The sequence below is a fragment of the Leiobunum rupestre genome, chromosome 10 (genome assembly GCF_980474605.1).
Source record: "Leiobunum rupestre chromosome 10, qqLeiRupe1.1.hap1, whole genome shotgun sequence".
NCBI classification, from domain to species: domain Eukaryota; kingdom Metazoa; phylum Arthropoda; class Arachnida; order Opiliones; family Sclerosomatidae; genus Leiobunum; species Leiobunum rupestre.
The window spans coordinates 34,944,669-34,962,618 of NC_143393.1; the positions used below are offsets into that span (position 1 = coordinate 34,944,669).

The 17,950-nt window shown below is 34.9% G+C and overlaps 1 protein-coding gene across 1 annotated transcript in view; it reads left to right on the plus strand.

Moving 5' to 3' along the window:
- SNF4Agamma (SNF4/AMP-activated protein kinase gamma subunit) overlaps positions 1-17,950 on the plus strand; it is a 172,219-nt gene that overhangs the window by 99,557 nt on the left and 54,712 nt on the right. Inside the window, exon 5 of the mRNA XM_090161948.1 lies at positions 735-919. Coding sequence (XP_090018074.1) covers positions 735-919 — 185 coding nt within the window. The remainder of the gene's footprint in view (positions 1-734; positions 920-17,950) is intronic.

A 17,950-nucleotide genomic window follows, 5' to 3' on the forward strand; every position in this document is an offset into this window, starting at 1 on the left:
AAGTGTAGTTCCAAAAGGGCAAAACATCGCTACGATGAAAGAGTCGACGCGAAAAATTTGTGTTAGGCCTAATGGAGATTTTTGCGTCGAAAATCTTGGGTTAGGCCTAACCGTTATTTTTGCGTCTCCCCTCGCCATAATAGCACTGTTTTTGCATTTTGTAAAATTACAACCAATCGGTAGGAAACAATTGAGTTTAGAAAATGGATTTCGAACTTAATTGACTTCGGTTGACTCTAGTATGGCTTCTAGTTGACCTCTATGGCTAGCTAGGCTTGTCTGGTAACCGACCAACCGCAAATATTTCATTCAGCGATATCCTTTTCGACACGTTGGAGGTAGAGTAAAAAGATAATGTATTTTATTTGAACGCCTATTACTACCCTGTCTATATTTTGATATATATCAGTGAAAAAATACAAAAACACACTTAAAAAAGTACCGATAGATTAAAGCGAAGAAATCGCCATAGATAACATCGTTGGTATCGCAAACATTCCGCTAATAAACGGAGCTTCGTATCATACGTTTCCTTTAAGCCGCTGTCCTCTTATCGAGAGGTTTACGACGCGTTTTAAAAGTTAACTGAAAACGGGGAAGTCCATATGCCACAGGGCGCTCGCGAAAAGCGTTCCTCAACTTCTTTGAGGGTCCTATAATAGAATCCTAGAATTGTTGTTTGAGAAAGATGGCTTTGCAAAGAGTGGTTGAACACTTCAGTTTGCCTCTTTCAGGGAGCAACAACCACCATTCGCCCATCGACATCTTGGCGTCCTCTCTGGGGCGGCCGAGGTCCGGCTCTGAGAGCCACAAGACCAGCGGGGGAGGAGGGGGAGCCGTGGCCAAAGTCATCGAAATGTTCCGCAGCCGATCTCACTCCGTCACCACCGACAACAGAGCCAACAACCAACACACTAAGGTAAGTCACCCATTCGTTTTTCCTATACTCGTTTTTGGCAACTGTCGAAGTTTATTACCAAGAACGTATTGTGGTTACGGAGAACGTACGGGTCTATCTTGAGCTACCACTACTTCGGATCATACCAATGGTTAAGAAGTACAGTCTGGGAAATAAACTTTCTTCTCTAGTGGCGCGAGGGTGTTAGAGATCCTCGAAGCCAACGACACTTGTTTATCGTTTAAAAGCACGCGTTGTCAAGACTACCAGTCTAATAAATACTTGTCGTCAGGTCTACAAATATACTAAATACTTCTTAGCGACACCTAGTTTCGATCGCAAAAACATTTCTGTTTTATCTTTGGAGAAAATGTGTGTAATTAGAAATTTTTTACCTCAAATTTAGTTCGATCAACTTTAATAAACGTTGTATTTAATTACATAATAGCAAAATAGTTGCTAATATTATATCTGGTATTACCGTTGCAATTTGAATAACGATTTTTAGTCTAGTCTAAGTAGCCCTTTTTGTATCGCCGCGTACGCTCTCATTGGCCTTAATACGTTCTTGGTACCACCAAATAAATACGTTTTAATTTTGAGCAAATATAAATTTCAATTTGCTGAAAGAACGCTCAATTTGCTCCAGTCTTTGGTCACAAAAACTCCCCGAGTGCCGCATTCCTCATTGTCTGTGAACTAGAATTTAAAAATAAATCAGAAATTGTTTCTTGTTGTTGGGAGAAATTCTTAATTCAGAGCACTGTTAACCAAAAAAATAGGTACACAAGGGGAAAAAATCTTGAAGAAAACTGTAAAAAACCTATATTGAGCTCGCGTCATGCATAAAAACCGTGTTCACACTAGCCACTTTGGAAACGTTTCAAAACGCTTGAAAAATTTGGTTGTCGAATGTATTTATCGTATGCCTATTAATACAGTTGACACCGGAAATTTTTAATTTGATCTTTCGAAACCGTTTTGAAACGTTTCCAAAGTGTCTAGTGTGAACGCGGTTTAAGCTCGTTCCCCTCTTAAACCAAATCCAACGAACGCGAATGAAAAATAATCAGTTATGCTAATACCCAAGGCACCACCTTAGTCTCAAGTCATCTAGCCTCGCGTAGAATGTGTTGGCAAGTCCTTCATGCAACGCGAGCCAACATCAGATTTTTTCCCCTTGTGTACCTATTTTTTTGGTTAATAGTGCTCTGAATTAAGAATTTCTCCCAACAACAAGAAACAGTTTCTGAAAAGGGAGATTCTCCCTTTCACTATTATCATGTGTAAAATAATCCCTCATAAGTATGCCATAAGAGCATTTTCTTTAATGAAACCTTGTTCACGGGATACAAGATAAATTACATCACTTCCAACTCAGTGACGAAAAACGTGTCATCAGCAGGTCCCCCAGAGGTCCTATAATTCCTTTTTAGACATTTTAGAAAATATAGGATTTTATAGGACATTGAAGAAAATATAGGATTTTATAGGAAATTTTAGTTTATAGGACATTTTAGAAAATATAGGATTTTATAGGACATTTTAGAAAATACAGGATTTTATGACATTTTAGAAATATAGGATTTTATGAAATTTTAGAAAATATGGGATTTCATAGGACATTTTAGAAAATATGGGATTTCATAGGACATTTTAGAAAATATATTTTCTAAAATGCTCTACAAATGCCTATGTTTTCTAAATTACTAAATTACTTTGGTAATATCACGAGCGCGCGCTTAAGGCGAGATAAACCACGGATTTTTACGTGCGCGTGCAAACCGCGCGTGTCAAAACTATTCTAATAAAGCTACGACATCGTGACGTAAGAGCAACATAAAAAACAAGTTCGGCAAGCGTAGCTGAATTTATAAAATGAACTATTTCATAAAAATTCTTGAAATCCTCCATGCGAATTTATCTAATTAAATTTATTTAAATATTCCCAAATATTGGAAAGGAACTTGGGGAAAATGTGGTTCCGAGTTTTCATTCTAGGCTCGATAAAACCGAGGGGTAAGACACTCTGCGAACTCGGTGTACACTGCCGTACCTTTGGAACTCGCGAACTCTTGAAAATATGTACCTTTAACAGTGCTAAATCCACGAACTCGGTGTACAGATTATCTGAGACTGACTTACCCCTCGGATAAAACATTAAAAAGTAAAAATTTGTTCGATGAGACTTCAAAGTTATGATGAGCTAAATAAGGCGTTGACATTCGTGGCGATTTTGGAGAAGTAATAACTCGTGTAATGGTCCAGCGCGGGGTCCTTTGACCCCTTTCCCTGTTTCTCTCTTAAAGAAGGGGCCGCGTTGTGACGTCCGTATCGGCGCTCCACGCCCCCTGGGATCGATACCTCGCTCTACTCCGCGACCTTTCGTCGTAGACCTAGCTACTCCCGAGGAAAACCTCTTCACGCTTCTAGCTTTACTTTCTAAACATTTTTTGCTCGTTTCGCTTTGATTTAAGGTTTGTCGTTTAAAAAGTCATCGAAAGAAACTTATTTTTTAATATTATTTTCTATTTCAAATTATTTGGGCTTAGGTGTAAAATCTTAGAATGCAGTTGATTACGCGTTGAGACTCTTAAGGTCAATTGAGGTCAGTGCCCAAACGTTACCGGAAAGGCGCCGACTGATAAAGATTATCAAACTTGTAGTCGTGTAGTCATGTTTTGTTCAGAAACTATGACAATTTCAAAGACGTGAAAAGGTTCATAATGTCCAGGGCAAAAAAGCTAAACTAGAGTGGTTAATTTTCCTGAAAAATAAAATGCGGAAAAATTTGCTAAAAATTTTCCGCAAATCGGAAAAATAAAAAATTGAAACATAAATTACTTTTTAAGGTTGTTTAATGTTTTTAACTTTTTATCGATATAAAATGTCTAATATCAGTAAATATACTACAAAACATTAATAGGGTTACATTGTAATCAGTTAAAACTCGTCTAGAGGTTTAGTCGCTCGGGTTTAGTTTTACTTGGATTATATAATTAGCGAATAAGTAGATAAGTCCATTATTATCCCTTTTTATAATGGACTTATCTACTTATTCGCTAATTATATAATCCTTTACAATGCAGTCCATAGGGGGCTCCTTTTAACTAAATTTTAGTTTTACTTTTAGATTCGAAGAAATGAGGCGAAAATGCCGCTTTATTTAAAGTTGCAAACAATATTAGACTAATCATGGAATGAAAACTTAATTTGTTTCGGAAAAATACGGAAAAGTTTGGTAATATATTTATAAATTCTTCTATGGTTTAGCTTGGAGTTGTAAATCGGAAAAGTTTCCGGAAAAAGGCCTCGGTCATTTTCCGGAAACTTTTCCGACTTACAACTCTAAGCTAAACCATAGAAGAATTTATAAATATATTACCAAACTTACAATTTACTTGGACCAATAGGTCTTCGAAAACTTATAAATACAATAAACAGCTACTGACACAGCTGTACATTAACAACCTTTACAAAGTGTATATAGTTTTCGAGAATAGCTGGGCTAACAGATCCACTAGTTTCAAATTATCTTAATAATAAATGTAATTTAACCTTTAGTTTTTAATATTGTCACGTTCAAAGTCATATTCCCTTAAAATTCGCTACCTTAAGAGCAAGAGTCAAGCAAGTCTGAAAACCCCTATTTGAGAAAAACCAGTTTTAATTTCGAAATCTAGCATAATAACAATGATAATCTAATAATTAAAATTGATCAAAATAGAGTGAAAAAATATATTGAAAATTTTGTAAAAACACTCAAATTCTTATTTTCAATTTCTTTCAATAGTCACGTATCTCGACTTACTTGACCTTTGCGCTCAGGTAGCGCTTTAAGCGCAAGGTTCGTAAAAATGTCTTAAAAGTGAAATGTCTATTTAAATATAAATTACTTTCTAGTAAATACTTTTTTACATAAATTTACTTTAAAATGTGTATATTTAGCAGCACCTTAGGCCTAAGTCATTAAGCGACTTTTAAGTTGCTTTAATTTCAATGCTGATTTTATGCAATTTTATTGGTGTTAAATAAGTTGTTCATATACTGTTGTAGTTCACACCGCTTAAAGGGGAAGAATACATTAAAAGCCTCTTTTTCGTTCAAGCTGAACGTTACTGTTTTAACAATTACATAATTGAATTATATTTTTCTTATTAGCCTGGTTCTTCCTCTAGTGCTTAAAATAATTTTTATATTTCTAATATTAATAGTTAACGAGATATAAGGTCCTAACTAAAGGGTAGTTTGGGCGCTTGCCCAACTTGTTTAGCTCCGGGGGTCCGAATTAAAACTTAATAATTTAATTACTTTTAAATTTACAATTGTCAAAATTATTTTAAGCACTAAACAAGAGGCTGTTCTACACTTAAATATTAATTTTTATAAGTTAAAATACCAAATTAACAGAGTTCATCTTGAAATAGCGCGAAAGTAGACAATGGCCACTGTAGTCTTCCCCCTTAATTTACTGCCAACTCTCTCCAATGATTATTAGGTCACCCTCGTTTGATTAAATCATGATTTTATTAGATTAAAATTAAATCTGTAGCTCTGGCTGTACAATGATTATAAATAATTAAATCGTGATTAATTTTTTTAATCATGATTATAAGGACACCCTGTAACAAACTGATCTGCCGCTCGCTCAAACTAATGGTTCTTTAAAAGTTGTTTAGTTTGAACGCCCCCTTAAGTTACTTAAACCTTGTCTATTTATACTGGATTTGAAACGTCTACACCTCAATTGTTTACATAATACATTATTTCGCGAGGCAGGTCGCTTCACTAAACTGTTTTATTTCTTCGCTACCGGCGCCACTTTCACGATTTCAGCCTTGAGCAATAGGATATTGCGCGGGCTGCCTCGAAAAGTTGTTCCAAGCTATCTTTACAAGGTGTTTTTTCCAATACCGGTTTGCGGGTCACGGAAGATCAATAAAATGTGCCATTCGGCCACTCGTATGATTGACAAAAGTTGGCAGGTTATTGCAGAATATTGCTTGGTTTTGCGCTCGTTGCAGCTTTCTTCCAGAGGCTAGTAGGCCACACTTTGAAGCTCTCTGGCGCTCTTTTCACCCATCGTAGGAAAATGGGTAAAAAACAGGCATAATTCTCATCTCACCCCCTACAACTCCTTCAAATTTTTGCATTACCTTTTGAAACACCCTGTATATAAAAATGTTTTCAAATCCGTAAAATCTTTTTCCATTGAAACACCCCAGGGGCTTTTGAACCAGCCGAAATGTTGACACACTTTCCCCGGCTTCACTGCCAACTCCGTAAGAAGAGCTAAGAAGTGTACACCCAAAATGAAACGAACGCGGCACAACCTCTCAAGGAAAAAAAACAGTTATTAAGCGGATGAAAGCGGAAATGAAGGTGTGGGGGGGGGGAGTGAAGATGATCAAATTGTCTTCCTCGGAGTTGATTGAAGGCGGAGTTATTGCAGGGATTTACGCAACTGCTAAACTTACGCAAACGTTAGAGCTAGAGTATAGCGCCGATTTGATTTCGGTCGGCGGAGGCATTCGGCGAAAAACACCCGGCGGCGGCGGGCTCGCCGATTTTTCAAAAGCACTCGCCGGCGTTTTTTAAAAATATTTCCCCTTTTTGAAAAAAAAATCTAAAATTATCATAATGAAAAAAAGTTACGTAGAAAAACTCAAAAAATTCGGCGACGGGAATAAAATTTATCGGCGGCGCGGTTCGGCGTCATATAAAATATCGGCGACGGGAACAAAAGTTATCGGCGGCGCGGTTCGGCGTCATATAAAATATCGGCGACGGGAACAAAAGTTATCGGCGGCGCGGTTCGGCGCCATATAAAATATCGGCGACGGCAGCGTTGGATCGGCGGCGCTAGGTTCTAGTTAGAGCAATGTTTTCACTGGAACTCGCCTTCTCTGAGATATCAAAAAAAACGAAATGCAAGATCGTACCACAAAACACGTTGGCCTACCACCAGGATATTTGCGCGGCGGGAAGTAAACTTAAAGGAAAACAGGCAGAAGAAAACTTAGGCCTTTAAAGGAGACTTTTGGGAGATCACCAAATTTCGCAATTTCTAACAAATGTTCGGGGCGATTTACGCTAGTTACGTTAAAACAGGGTTGGCTGATTTTAATGAAGTGATTTTTTTAAATCACAGAAGGTATTTCAATAGAGGAATAAAAATTGACAAAAAATAGGTTCTTAAAAAATTAAAATACATAGAAACTATTAGCAAACTAAAATATTAAATAAGTAATTAAATTCAATTAGGATTTCATCTAATTCAAGATTAACTAACTCATAAAAGGCAATTATCCGTTAATTATACGGAAAAATCCTATTTAAATAAAAATTTCGATTGATTTGATTTTTATTAAAAATCAAAAAATCAAAAAAATATAGTTTAGTTAATTCTCCCTTTTAAACAAAAATATACTTTCTACGAAGAAACAGCGTGTTTTGACAAATTGAAACTTTTCTTAGGAAATTTACGATTCCTAGAAAATAATAATTTTAACTGACTTCATCGTATTTACAATTGGCCTTTTCATTTTACATAGTCAGGTAGTACTAGACTTTCCAGTTTCACTATTGTAAAACTTAAAGCCTCTACTTAACAGACAAAAAAAAATTGTAAATTGAAAAGGTTAATTCTATAACTAAAAATCGGCTGATGGTTGGCTATATAAATAGTACGAATTTAAACATTTAAGTGTCTGAATATTTTAAATTATATTTATAAATGACAACTCAAAAGAAAATAACTAATTCATAAAATAACAATGGGCTGATGGTTTGCTATATAAATAATAAGAATTAAAATATTTAGTGTTATTTATAAAGTGTTACTTAAAAAGTTACTAATTGATTAAATTAATAATAATTAAATCACTTATTTAGTACTGACTGAGTATTAATATAATATTAATGGGCTGATGGTTTGCCATACAAATAATAAGAATTCAAACATTTCAGATTTAGTGTCTGTGTATATTAAATTATATTTATAAAGTGTTACTTAAAATAAAGTCGCTAATTAAATTAATAATAATTAAATCATTTATTTAGTACTGTCCGAGTATATTAAATTACATTTACAAATATTTTAAATAAAATTGAAAATTGAAATAAATATAATAAAAAATCCTAATAAAGTTATAATTTTGCCAAAATTAAAAAATAATAAAATCCAAATTACGACCAAATTTTTTTGAAATAAGCCTAATTTTATATCGTGACTATTAGGGCGTCGATTTTTCTGAAAAACGTGCAGTTACCAATAAAGTGAAGTAAAAGATAACGAAACAAAATTCAAAGCCACCGTCGCCGACATTACAGAGGTATTAACTTTTGAAAGCGAAAGCCGGCGGCCTAAACACAGATAGGGTGTATTCAACTCTAGCCCTGGCGATGGGCTCATTGGCAGCTACACATACGAAAATTTGGCAAAGTCAATATTGCGGGAAATTTGGGCCATGGACACGTTGTTTAATAAAAGCTGCTGATACGAGTACATAATCAACCCTACATTCCCCCTCCCCACAATTTGTCTACCCCCCCCCTCAATTACCAATCCCGGTTCTACTAGGGAAAGCATTTTTAATATCAATTTGAACAGAAATAATACAAAGAGCATGAAATAGTTTTCAAATGAAAATAATACCCCACACACGTCATAATTACAATTATTTTATTTAATGGTAACTAACAATCTTGTACGTGATAAAATACGTGTATTGCTTTTAGTCCTTTTAATTAAATTTCATATTTAATGGTATAAATTAAAAGAGACTTAAAACGGTTTTAAAATTCACAATTTATTTATTTAATTATCCCTTTAAAGCAGAAATATACTTTCTACGAAGAAACAGCGTTTTTTGAAAAATGGGAAACTCTTAACTCAATATCTATCTTAAATAAATTAAATTAAATAAATTGTGAATTTTTAAACAGTTTTAAGTCTCTTTTAATTTAGTTTTTTTTCACAATGTGCTTCTCTTCACTTCTATTTAATGGTATACATTTTAAAACTGGCTTTGGTTTCGGTAGACTTCATAATATTATGAAACCGGGTTCGCTAATTTAAATCTAGTGACATTTAAAAAAATTATTGATTTAAATCGCATAATGTATTGCAATGGAAGAATGAAAAATGTCAAAAATTAGGTTATTATAATTAAAATATGGAAAGTTCTTAAATTAAAATATAGAAAATCTGAGCAAGCTGAAATATTAAATAATAATTAAATATATGCAAAATTTGTTATTATCCATGGTTAAAATTGTTATTATATGGTAATTTAAAATAGAAGAATTACACATGGCGGCATTTTTAAAAATTAAAAACCTTTATTAGGCTCTTTATCGAAAGTTCCTATGATTTTAAAACAACCTTAATAAAGCTTTTAATTTTTTTAAATGCCGCCATGCGTAATTCTTCTATTTTTAATTACCATAATAATTAGATATAATTAAGATTTAATTTAATTCAAGATTAGCTAACTGATAAAAGTAAAAGATCCGTTAATTATACAGGAAATGAGCCATTAATAGACCTTTTTATAACAAAATAGACATAAACATGTATAGAAGTGGTATTTTGGTTAGCACGAGCTTTTCAATAGGGATTTGGTAGCCTGACGTCATGCCGTAACTTTGGCTATGGCTGCCATGCTGGTATGCTTTTTTTTTTTCAATTTGAAAAAACATTGGTGACGTATTATCTACGTCATGGTGCCAAGTTCCTATACGTAGCCTGCTCGTCGGTTTGGCTTGTGTTCGTTGCCATGGTAACCCGTATGATATTAAGACGCCAATGGTGATCTGTGACGTGAAACTAATGTCTTGTCGGCCGTTTCAAGGCGGAGCTTAGCTACCACGTACGCCTATGACGCTACGAGCAAGCACCCAATAGTTTAATATAAATTGGCTCGCGCAATTTTGTACGCGGTCACTTAAGTAGAAATATTTTTTATTGGGGAAAATTACTAAGAATAGCCCGCTTGGTGGCGTTATTAAAGCCACATGAAATTATACGAACCAATTACGTAATATCATAAGTTTATAATATTATTCCATAAGTTTGTCACTTTTGGGAATATTTTACTGAGTGCTGGTAACGGAGTGACGTCATCACAAGAAGAAATTATCCCCCTAGCGAGGCGCGGTCAAAGGCTACGTGTCCAGGGTTCGTACAGAACCTGGATATCCTGGAAAACCTGGATAAGTCGGGGATCTGTGAAATGGAGAAAAATGTCAGGGATAAGTCAGGGATTTAAATAATTTCGTAGAAAGTCAGGGATAAGTCAGGGATTTCAGTTAGTCAAGCAAACCACACCTTAACAAAGAATTTTGGACCTAAAATAATAAAACATATGTCCAAAAATTTAACCAAAAAGGTCAGGAATATTGGCAAAAGTTGGTCAGGGATAACCTGGAAAAGTCAGGGATTTTAGATCAGAAATTTTCGTACGAACCCTGGTGTGGTGTGGCGCATTAGCAGGCGGACGCAAAACGACGACGAAGCCCGTAATGCAGTCTTATGAATAGCTCTCACTAATACTTTTGCTTGTGAAGAATAGGAAGTGTCACACTTATTTAACAATATTATACACTTTTGGTAATAGCGAGTCATTTACCATTTATCAAGACCGTCTTCATAAAAAGTCCGAAATATAAGGCTTATTCAACGCATTCCATAACCCTAATTACTTCTAGATTTCGGCGTGTTAGGTTTAAAAAGTGTATTGAAGTCCGACTATGATCTAGACGTATTTTGATTTACCTTAACCTTTCTAAGCAATACAATTAAGCGTCTACTTAATTAAAAAAATTACTCTCTGAAAAACACATATGAAGGAGAAACGATAAACAAGCTAATCCCCCGTCAATAAACGGCTAGAAGGAAACTTGTATGGTAAACAGTCTATACTCCTACGCGTTTTGTACCGCGTGCTTAACACGTCTGTTATTTATCGAGGAAAACAATGGAGAAAAAAATCTGGTATAATGCCAGCAGGAAAAAACCAAAAAATCTCCGATGGGTTTTGGCAATAGAGAAGCTTAGCCCGTGCTTTTAAACCAGTAGATCTAGAAGCAACGCGTAAGAGTGTTTATCTATGTGCCTTTTGTCACGCGAAGACTGTTTACTCTACACGGTCGTCCTACTCGTATTTTATATTTATATTGGTATACAAGCTGAGCTTAAGCACGGCGAAATAAACCTGTACGAAACCGCGTACTCAATAATATTACTTTTTTTTCGTAGACTTTTCCTGGGCATTCAAAATTTATTTATAGTTTTAAATCTTTAAAATTAATCACTCTGTTATGAATGGGAAAAACTATTATTAAATTGCGACTGCACAAGCCGCACCTCTTTAACATTTATTTACGTTTGCAAAGTCACACCTCTGTAACATTTATTAACGTTTGTACAAGCCACATCTCTGTAACATTGATTAACGTTTGCACCAGCCACACCTCTGTAACATTGATTAACGTTTGCAAAAGCCACATCTCTATAACATTTATTAACGTTTGCACCAGCCACCCCTCTGTAACATAGATTAACGTTTGCACCAGCCACACCTCTGTAACATTTATTAACGTTTGTACAATCCACACCTCTGTAACATTTATTAACGTTTGTACAAATAACACCTCTGTAACATTTATTAACGTTTGTACAAGCCACATCTCTGTAACATTTATTAACGTTTGTACAAGCCACATCTTAGATGGATACTTATCTCGAAAGACATCTATTATATACTTCTGTTAATAGTTACAAAATTCTGTTGCATCGGGGTTAAAAATCTAGCAGTACTTATAAAATGGTTGCATTTCGCTTACGATGCGATATCTTTTGAAGGATCATTTAAGAATGGATTGGGTCGAATTACGAAATGTTTCGAAATTTACATATAGAACTAATTAACCGTAATGCTTTCTAATGGCGTCAATCTCGACTACTGTATTGATATGAGTTTTAATAACAGCAATAAGGTTGAAGACGTAAAATACACGTTGGCTTTAGTTGCTTTGCTGTCTAATTTAGAGATGATAAATTCAAAATATTACCTTTGCCTCTGAACAACTCAAACTAATTAATTTGAAATATATTCTAATATAATTTATTTAATTACAATTTTTTATTCTTGAAAAATAAATTTTTACGATTTTTATATTTTAATGGCAAATTTAGTGTAAAATTAATTTTAAATTTTATTTTACTATGACTAAGCATTGTTACAACAACCATTTTTATAAATTATCATAAATACATAACAAGTATAATAGGCAATTTAAATGATTAAAATGAATCCATGGGAAAATTAAATGATTAAAATGAATCATGGGAAATTAAATGATTAAAATGAATCATGGGAAAAGGTGCCATCAGTTAAATCGGAGGATACAATGATGTTTATGTCGCTAGGTTAGCAACAGCGACAAAATTGAGTACCGAGAGATTTGAAGAAATGAGGAAACGGCCAAGAGTTTATTCTTCGCAGTTACCACTAAGAAAAAAAAATAACATTTGAACTTTTCCTGTACTAGTACCTCATTTTCCGGAATTAATTATCCTCAATCGGCCCTCGGTAGCAGACGAAGCTGCGTAACCCTCGGCGTGACTACGACCCCTTACCGGACAATACGGCACGTACGAATGACAGGCTCTCTTCGACCTTGCCCGAGCAATCAGGTCGGAAATCGGAATCAACTTTCGCGTCGTCGCGGGAGAGCCGTGATTGGCGGAAAGGAGGTCACGTGCGGTTGAAGGGAAAGTAGTCCCCGGCTGTTTCTAGGCTCAGACGTTCAGATTTTTGCGTCGCGCGCGGGATACGGGTTTGTTTTGACTCTTTTCCCCGGGACCAGCTGACTGAGGTGGCTTCAGCCAGTAGCTACACGTGACCACCACCCGTAGCGCCCGAGTCTCCCGAAACGGCGCCAACCGCCGACGATTACATGAGGAATGCCTTGCCATTTTTGGATTAAAAACTATACGAGCGTGAAGATGTAATTATAATAGCGTTCTTGAAAATTCCCCGAGTTTCGACGCCCAAGTTTTCCACTGTTTCTGACCGATATCCGAATTAAATCGATCAAAGATGGATTACCATCATCATCATTACCACCACCATCACAACTCCGTCGTTAATCCTCCGTCGTCGGCCACAGCGTCACCCAAAAGAAATTCCGCTTATTTGCATAAGAGTAGAAGTCATTCTTTGGATTCGCACAGGCTTAGTTCCCAATTACAATGGTTGTGGAAGGTACGTTGAAACACGCCGACTTTTCACTCAATTCTCTATTGATACGAAATATTAAATAGTTCTTTTTATAAATTAACGTGGCCCTTTTGTTTTCATGTGGCTCTTAAGTCACTTTTACAAGTCCACGAGCGCGCGCTACAGTCGCCCGAGGAACACAAGTTTTTTTCTAGCGCGCGTGAAAATCGCGCGTGCGAAGAATATACTAATAAAGCCGTGTCTTGTGACGTAAGAGCAACGTATTTTTTTAAACTTTTTATTCGTTTCATTTTATAGAACCAACTATAGTTTTCGCCTAGTAATAAAATCATTAAAAATAATTTAAGGAATTCATATTTAACAAGGAAAATATCAACTATTCCATATAAACCTTCAAAAATATCGACATTAAATTCGATTAAATATGAGAATTTTTTTATTTAAATTTAAATTATTTTTCAAATATTTCTCTGTATTCTGAAAGATTACCACTTTTTACAAAGAGGTTAAGAGAACCCATTGAACGCGAAACGGGTACGCGTAGTTTTCGAGTTTAAAACGATTAATTTTGAAACCCTAAAATATTTTTGTTGCGTGAATAGATTTATTTAAACGTTAGGCCTAGTCAGGGCATGAAGCAATATTTTGAAAAAATTGAAAACCTGCTCAAACACAGCTGTATCACAAGCGGAAAGTAACTGCGCATTAAATTTCCTACTAATATTAGTGAGGTTAAGCCCACCTTCATCCTTTAACAATAAGCTCCATTCTCTAAAACCAGAAGTAAATGAACCGAAGTTATTGAAATTGATTTGAAAACTGGGAGGTGTTTTATATAATTCTGTGATTTAAGCGCGCGCTCTAAAAATTACGTGAAAAATCGTGAGCGCGCGTTTTGAAATTATGTAAAGACGGGCTTCATTTCAATATCACGTGTTATTTTATCAGAAGTAAATGAACCGAAGTTATTGAAATTGACCTGAAAACTGGGAGGTGTTTTATATAATTCTGTGATTTAAGCGCGCGCTCTAAAAAATACGTGAAAAATCGTGAGCGCGCGTTTTGAAATTATGTAAAGACAGGCTTCAGTTCAATATCACGTGTTATTTTATCAGAAGTAAATGAACCGAAGTTATCGAAATAACGCTCAGAATCGGAGGGCCTTTTCCTTATGACAATGATGAGAAAATCGAGTCAAATCCCCGTCTTTTGACGCGATAAATTGCACTTGGGAGTTCTGGGTATAGCTATTTATATGTATAAAAAATGGTTTCATAAAAACCAAAACGTTTTTTTTTCGTCCTAGGAACGCGCTAAATTACAAATTCGAGGTCAAAATGTAACTTAATAAGGAAAACGCCTCCAACATGGGGAGTATAGCAGTCTGATAACTTCGGTTCATTTGCTTCTGATTTTATCCATTGAAATGCAACTTAAGCCTAACAATGGTTACCATCAGTATGGTGCTTAGTTGTTGTCACCGAGAGACGGTAGTTGGCGATAGTGAAACTTAGGCTCGATATCCACTTAGCGAGTGAAATTTTAAAGGATGCTTAAAACTATAATTCCATAAGGAAAACTTATCCAACATGGCCAATATAGTAGTTTGATAACTTCGGTTCATTTACTTCTGCTCAAACTGACGTTTTCTGACGGTATTGAAGCACAGGTTGGTGACATTTCCTGCCTCATTTTAAACTAGACCATAATTCTCAACTAAGAGCTCAAAAATATCGATTAATCGTAAATATATTGGTTAACTGTTTATTTATGGATATTATCATATGTAACATAATTACTCATAAGTATGCCTCTGTATAACATTTCCATTGAAAAAAATTCAATGAGACCTTGTTTCACGCGGAACATACATTAAGCGGACCCAAAAATGCAAAAATGCTTATAATCTTTGCGCTATTGAAAAGATTACCATGGAAATGAAATCATGTGATCGCGAGGCACGAACTAAACTTGACATGGCAAAGCCAGAAACGCACGAGGAATTCTCACTAACTTCCGTTTCCCATCAGTAAAGTTGATGACGCGTATTTCGTCACGGAATTGTAAGTGACGTAATTTACGTCATATCCCGTGAACAAGGTTTCATTAAGGAGAATGCTTTTATGGCATACTTATGAGTGATTATGTTACATATGATTTAATCCGTGGATAAACAACGATTTAACATGCAAAAAATAATTTATATTTTTGGATAATTGTAGTTTATGGATAAAAATAAAATAAGTGGTTAATTTTTATCCAAACGCCCAGTACTACTCTCAACACCACAGTCATACCTTCTTATTATATCAGAGAAACCAGGTGTACAGTAGGTGGTTAACGTAATTGGTTAAAGGGTAATGATACTAGCTACCTGTGTTATTGTCACGCAACCCAAAGAATAATGATATGCAGGTATACTGAGAAAATTCCTTTTGTAAGAAATGCCCGTAATTATTTCTGTAATCGTTTTATTTTTGACATAATTATCGGAACTGTTTTTAAAATGTGCCCGAGGCCGGTTCCACTTCATGGCGATTTCTCCGTGATTAATATTCCAATCAGGGTCAGTCCTTTCCCAACGTAAGTTAAAATACCGAAAGAACTCGACTCTGATATTATTGATGTCATATTGTTTCAGCGCGCTCCCATTAAGGACATGGTTTAATAGAGACACTCGGGGATGTCGAGAGCTAAAATATCAGTTCCCAAAGAGAGCCATTACTACTGAAGATAGCTATGTTTTCGGAGAGAACCCCGGGATAGTAATAATCAGCTAGTATATTTCCGGAGTCAATAATAATAATCAGCTAGGCTAATACCCAAGGCACCACCTCAGGCCCAAGTCATCTAGCGACTTTTAAAGCCATTAATTCAGCTGGCCGGGTTTCAATGCGTAGGAGGGTGGTGGCAAGCCCTTCATGCCACGTGAGCCAACAGCTCCCTACACTAATCGTTACCGTTAACCTCTACAAGTTTTTACGGAAAGGGAAAACCGAAGAGCTCGGGGGAAAACCCCTTTAACTAGCGGAGAGATAACTTGAAAACTCAACGCGGAAGGAGTAGTTCCGAGTTTTCACCCACTGCCACACATGCTGGAATCGAACCCGGCTCCTGTTGCTGCGAGGCGAATGTGCTAACCACTGCGCGACCCCACCACGTTTGCCCAAGCACGGGCCCCTAGGCTGCACGGGCCCCTAGGCTGCACGGGCCCCTAGGCTGCACGGGCCCCTAGGCTGCACGGGCCCCTAGGCTGCACGGGCCCCTAGGCTGCACGGGCCCCTAGGCTGCACGGGCCCCTAGGCTGCACGGGCCCGGTAAGTTGTCGGGCCTAAAGACAATCGACAAACTCGTACTTCGAAGAGAAAAATTAAATAAAATACTTTATGAAACTTTAAACAACAAAAATTATTTACTCTAAGTCATTTGTTTGTGAAATTAAGAATATCGCGAGAGAAACTAAACCAATTTTTTTGAAGTGAAGAAGAGCGTAATGATTTTTTAAGAAAAGTTTACTCCTACAGAATAAAATATGACTTTGAAAAGTCAAAAATACCATGTTTTCCATTTAGTCTTCCAAAATGAGTTGAATATATACATATTTTGTCACTCATTAAATCAAAAGGAAATTTAGAAAGTCTTTCTTAAGATTTCTCTCGCATCATCTTTCCTGTTTACACGGAATATAAAGTACCTTGTATCCTGTTTCTCTCTTTATTAGGGCTATTATTACGAAAACCTCAATTAAAAAAATACATTCTACAGCAGTTTCATTGTGATATTAAATTTGCATTGTTAAAATATTGGTTTTTGATTAAAATTAATTAAAGCGCATTAATTGGATAATATATGACATTATCAAATAAATTAAAGCGCAATAATTGGATAAAATGACATTATTATCAAATTAATTAAAGCGCATTAAATGACATTATCAAATTAATTAAAGCGCATTAAATGACATTATCAAATTAATTAAAGCGCATTAAATGACATTATCAAATTAATTAAAGCTCATTAAATGACTATTAAATTAATTAAAGCTCATTAAATGACTATTAAATTAATTAAAGCTCATTAAATGACTATTAAATTAATTAAAGCGCATTAAATGACTTTATCAAATTAATTAAAGCTCATTAAATGACTATCAAATTAATTAAAGGTCATTAAATGACTTTATCAAATTAATTAAAGCTCATTAAATGACTATCAAATTAATTAAAGCTCATTAAATGACTTTATCAAATTAATTAAAGCTCATTAAATGACTATCAAATTAATTAAAGCTCATTAAATGACTTTATCAAATTAATTAAAGCTCATTAAATGACTATCAAATTAATTAAAGCTCATTAAATGACTTTATCAAATTAATTAAAGCTCATTAAATGACTTTATCAAATTAATTAAAGCTCATTAAATGACTTTATCAAATTAATTAAAGCTCATTAAATGACTTTATCAAATTAATTAAAGCTCGTTAAATGACTTTATCAAATTAATTAAAGCGCGTTAAATGACATTATCAAATTAATTAAAGCTCATTAAATGACTATCAAATTAATTAAAGCTCATTAAATGACTATCAAATTAATTAAAGCTCATTAAATGACTTTATCAAATTAATTAAAGCTCATTAAATGACTTTATCAAATTAATTAAAGCTCATTAAATGACTATCAAATTAATTAAAGCTCATTAAATGACTTTATCAAATTAATTAAAGCTCATTAAATGACTTTATCAAATTAATTAAAGCTCATTAAATGACTTTATCAAATTAATTAAAGCTCATTAAATG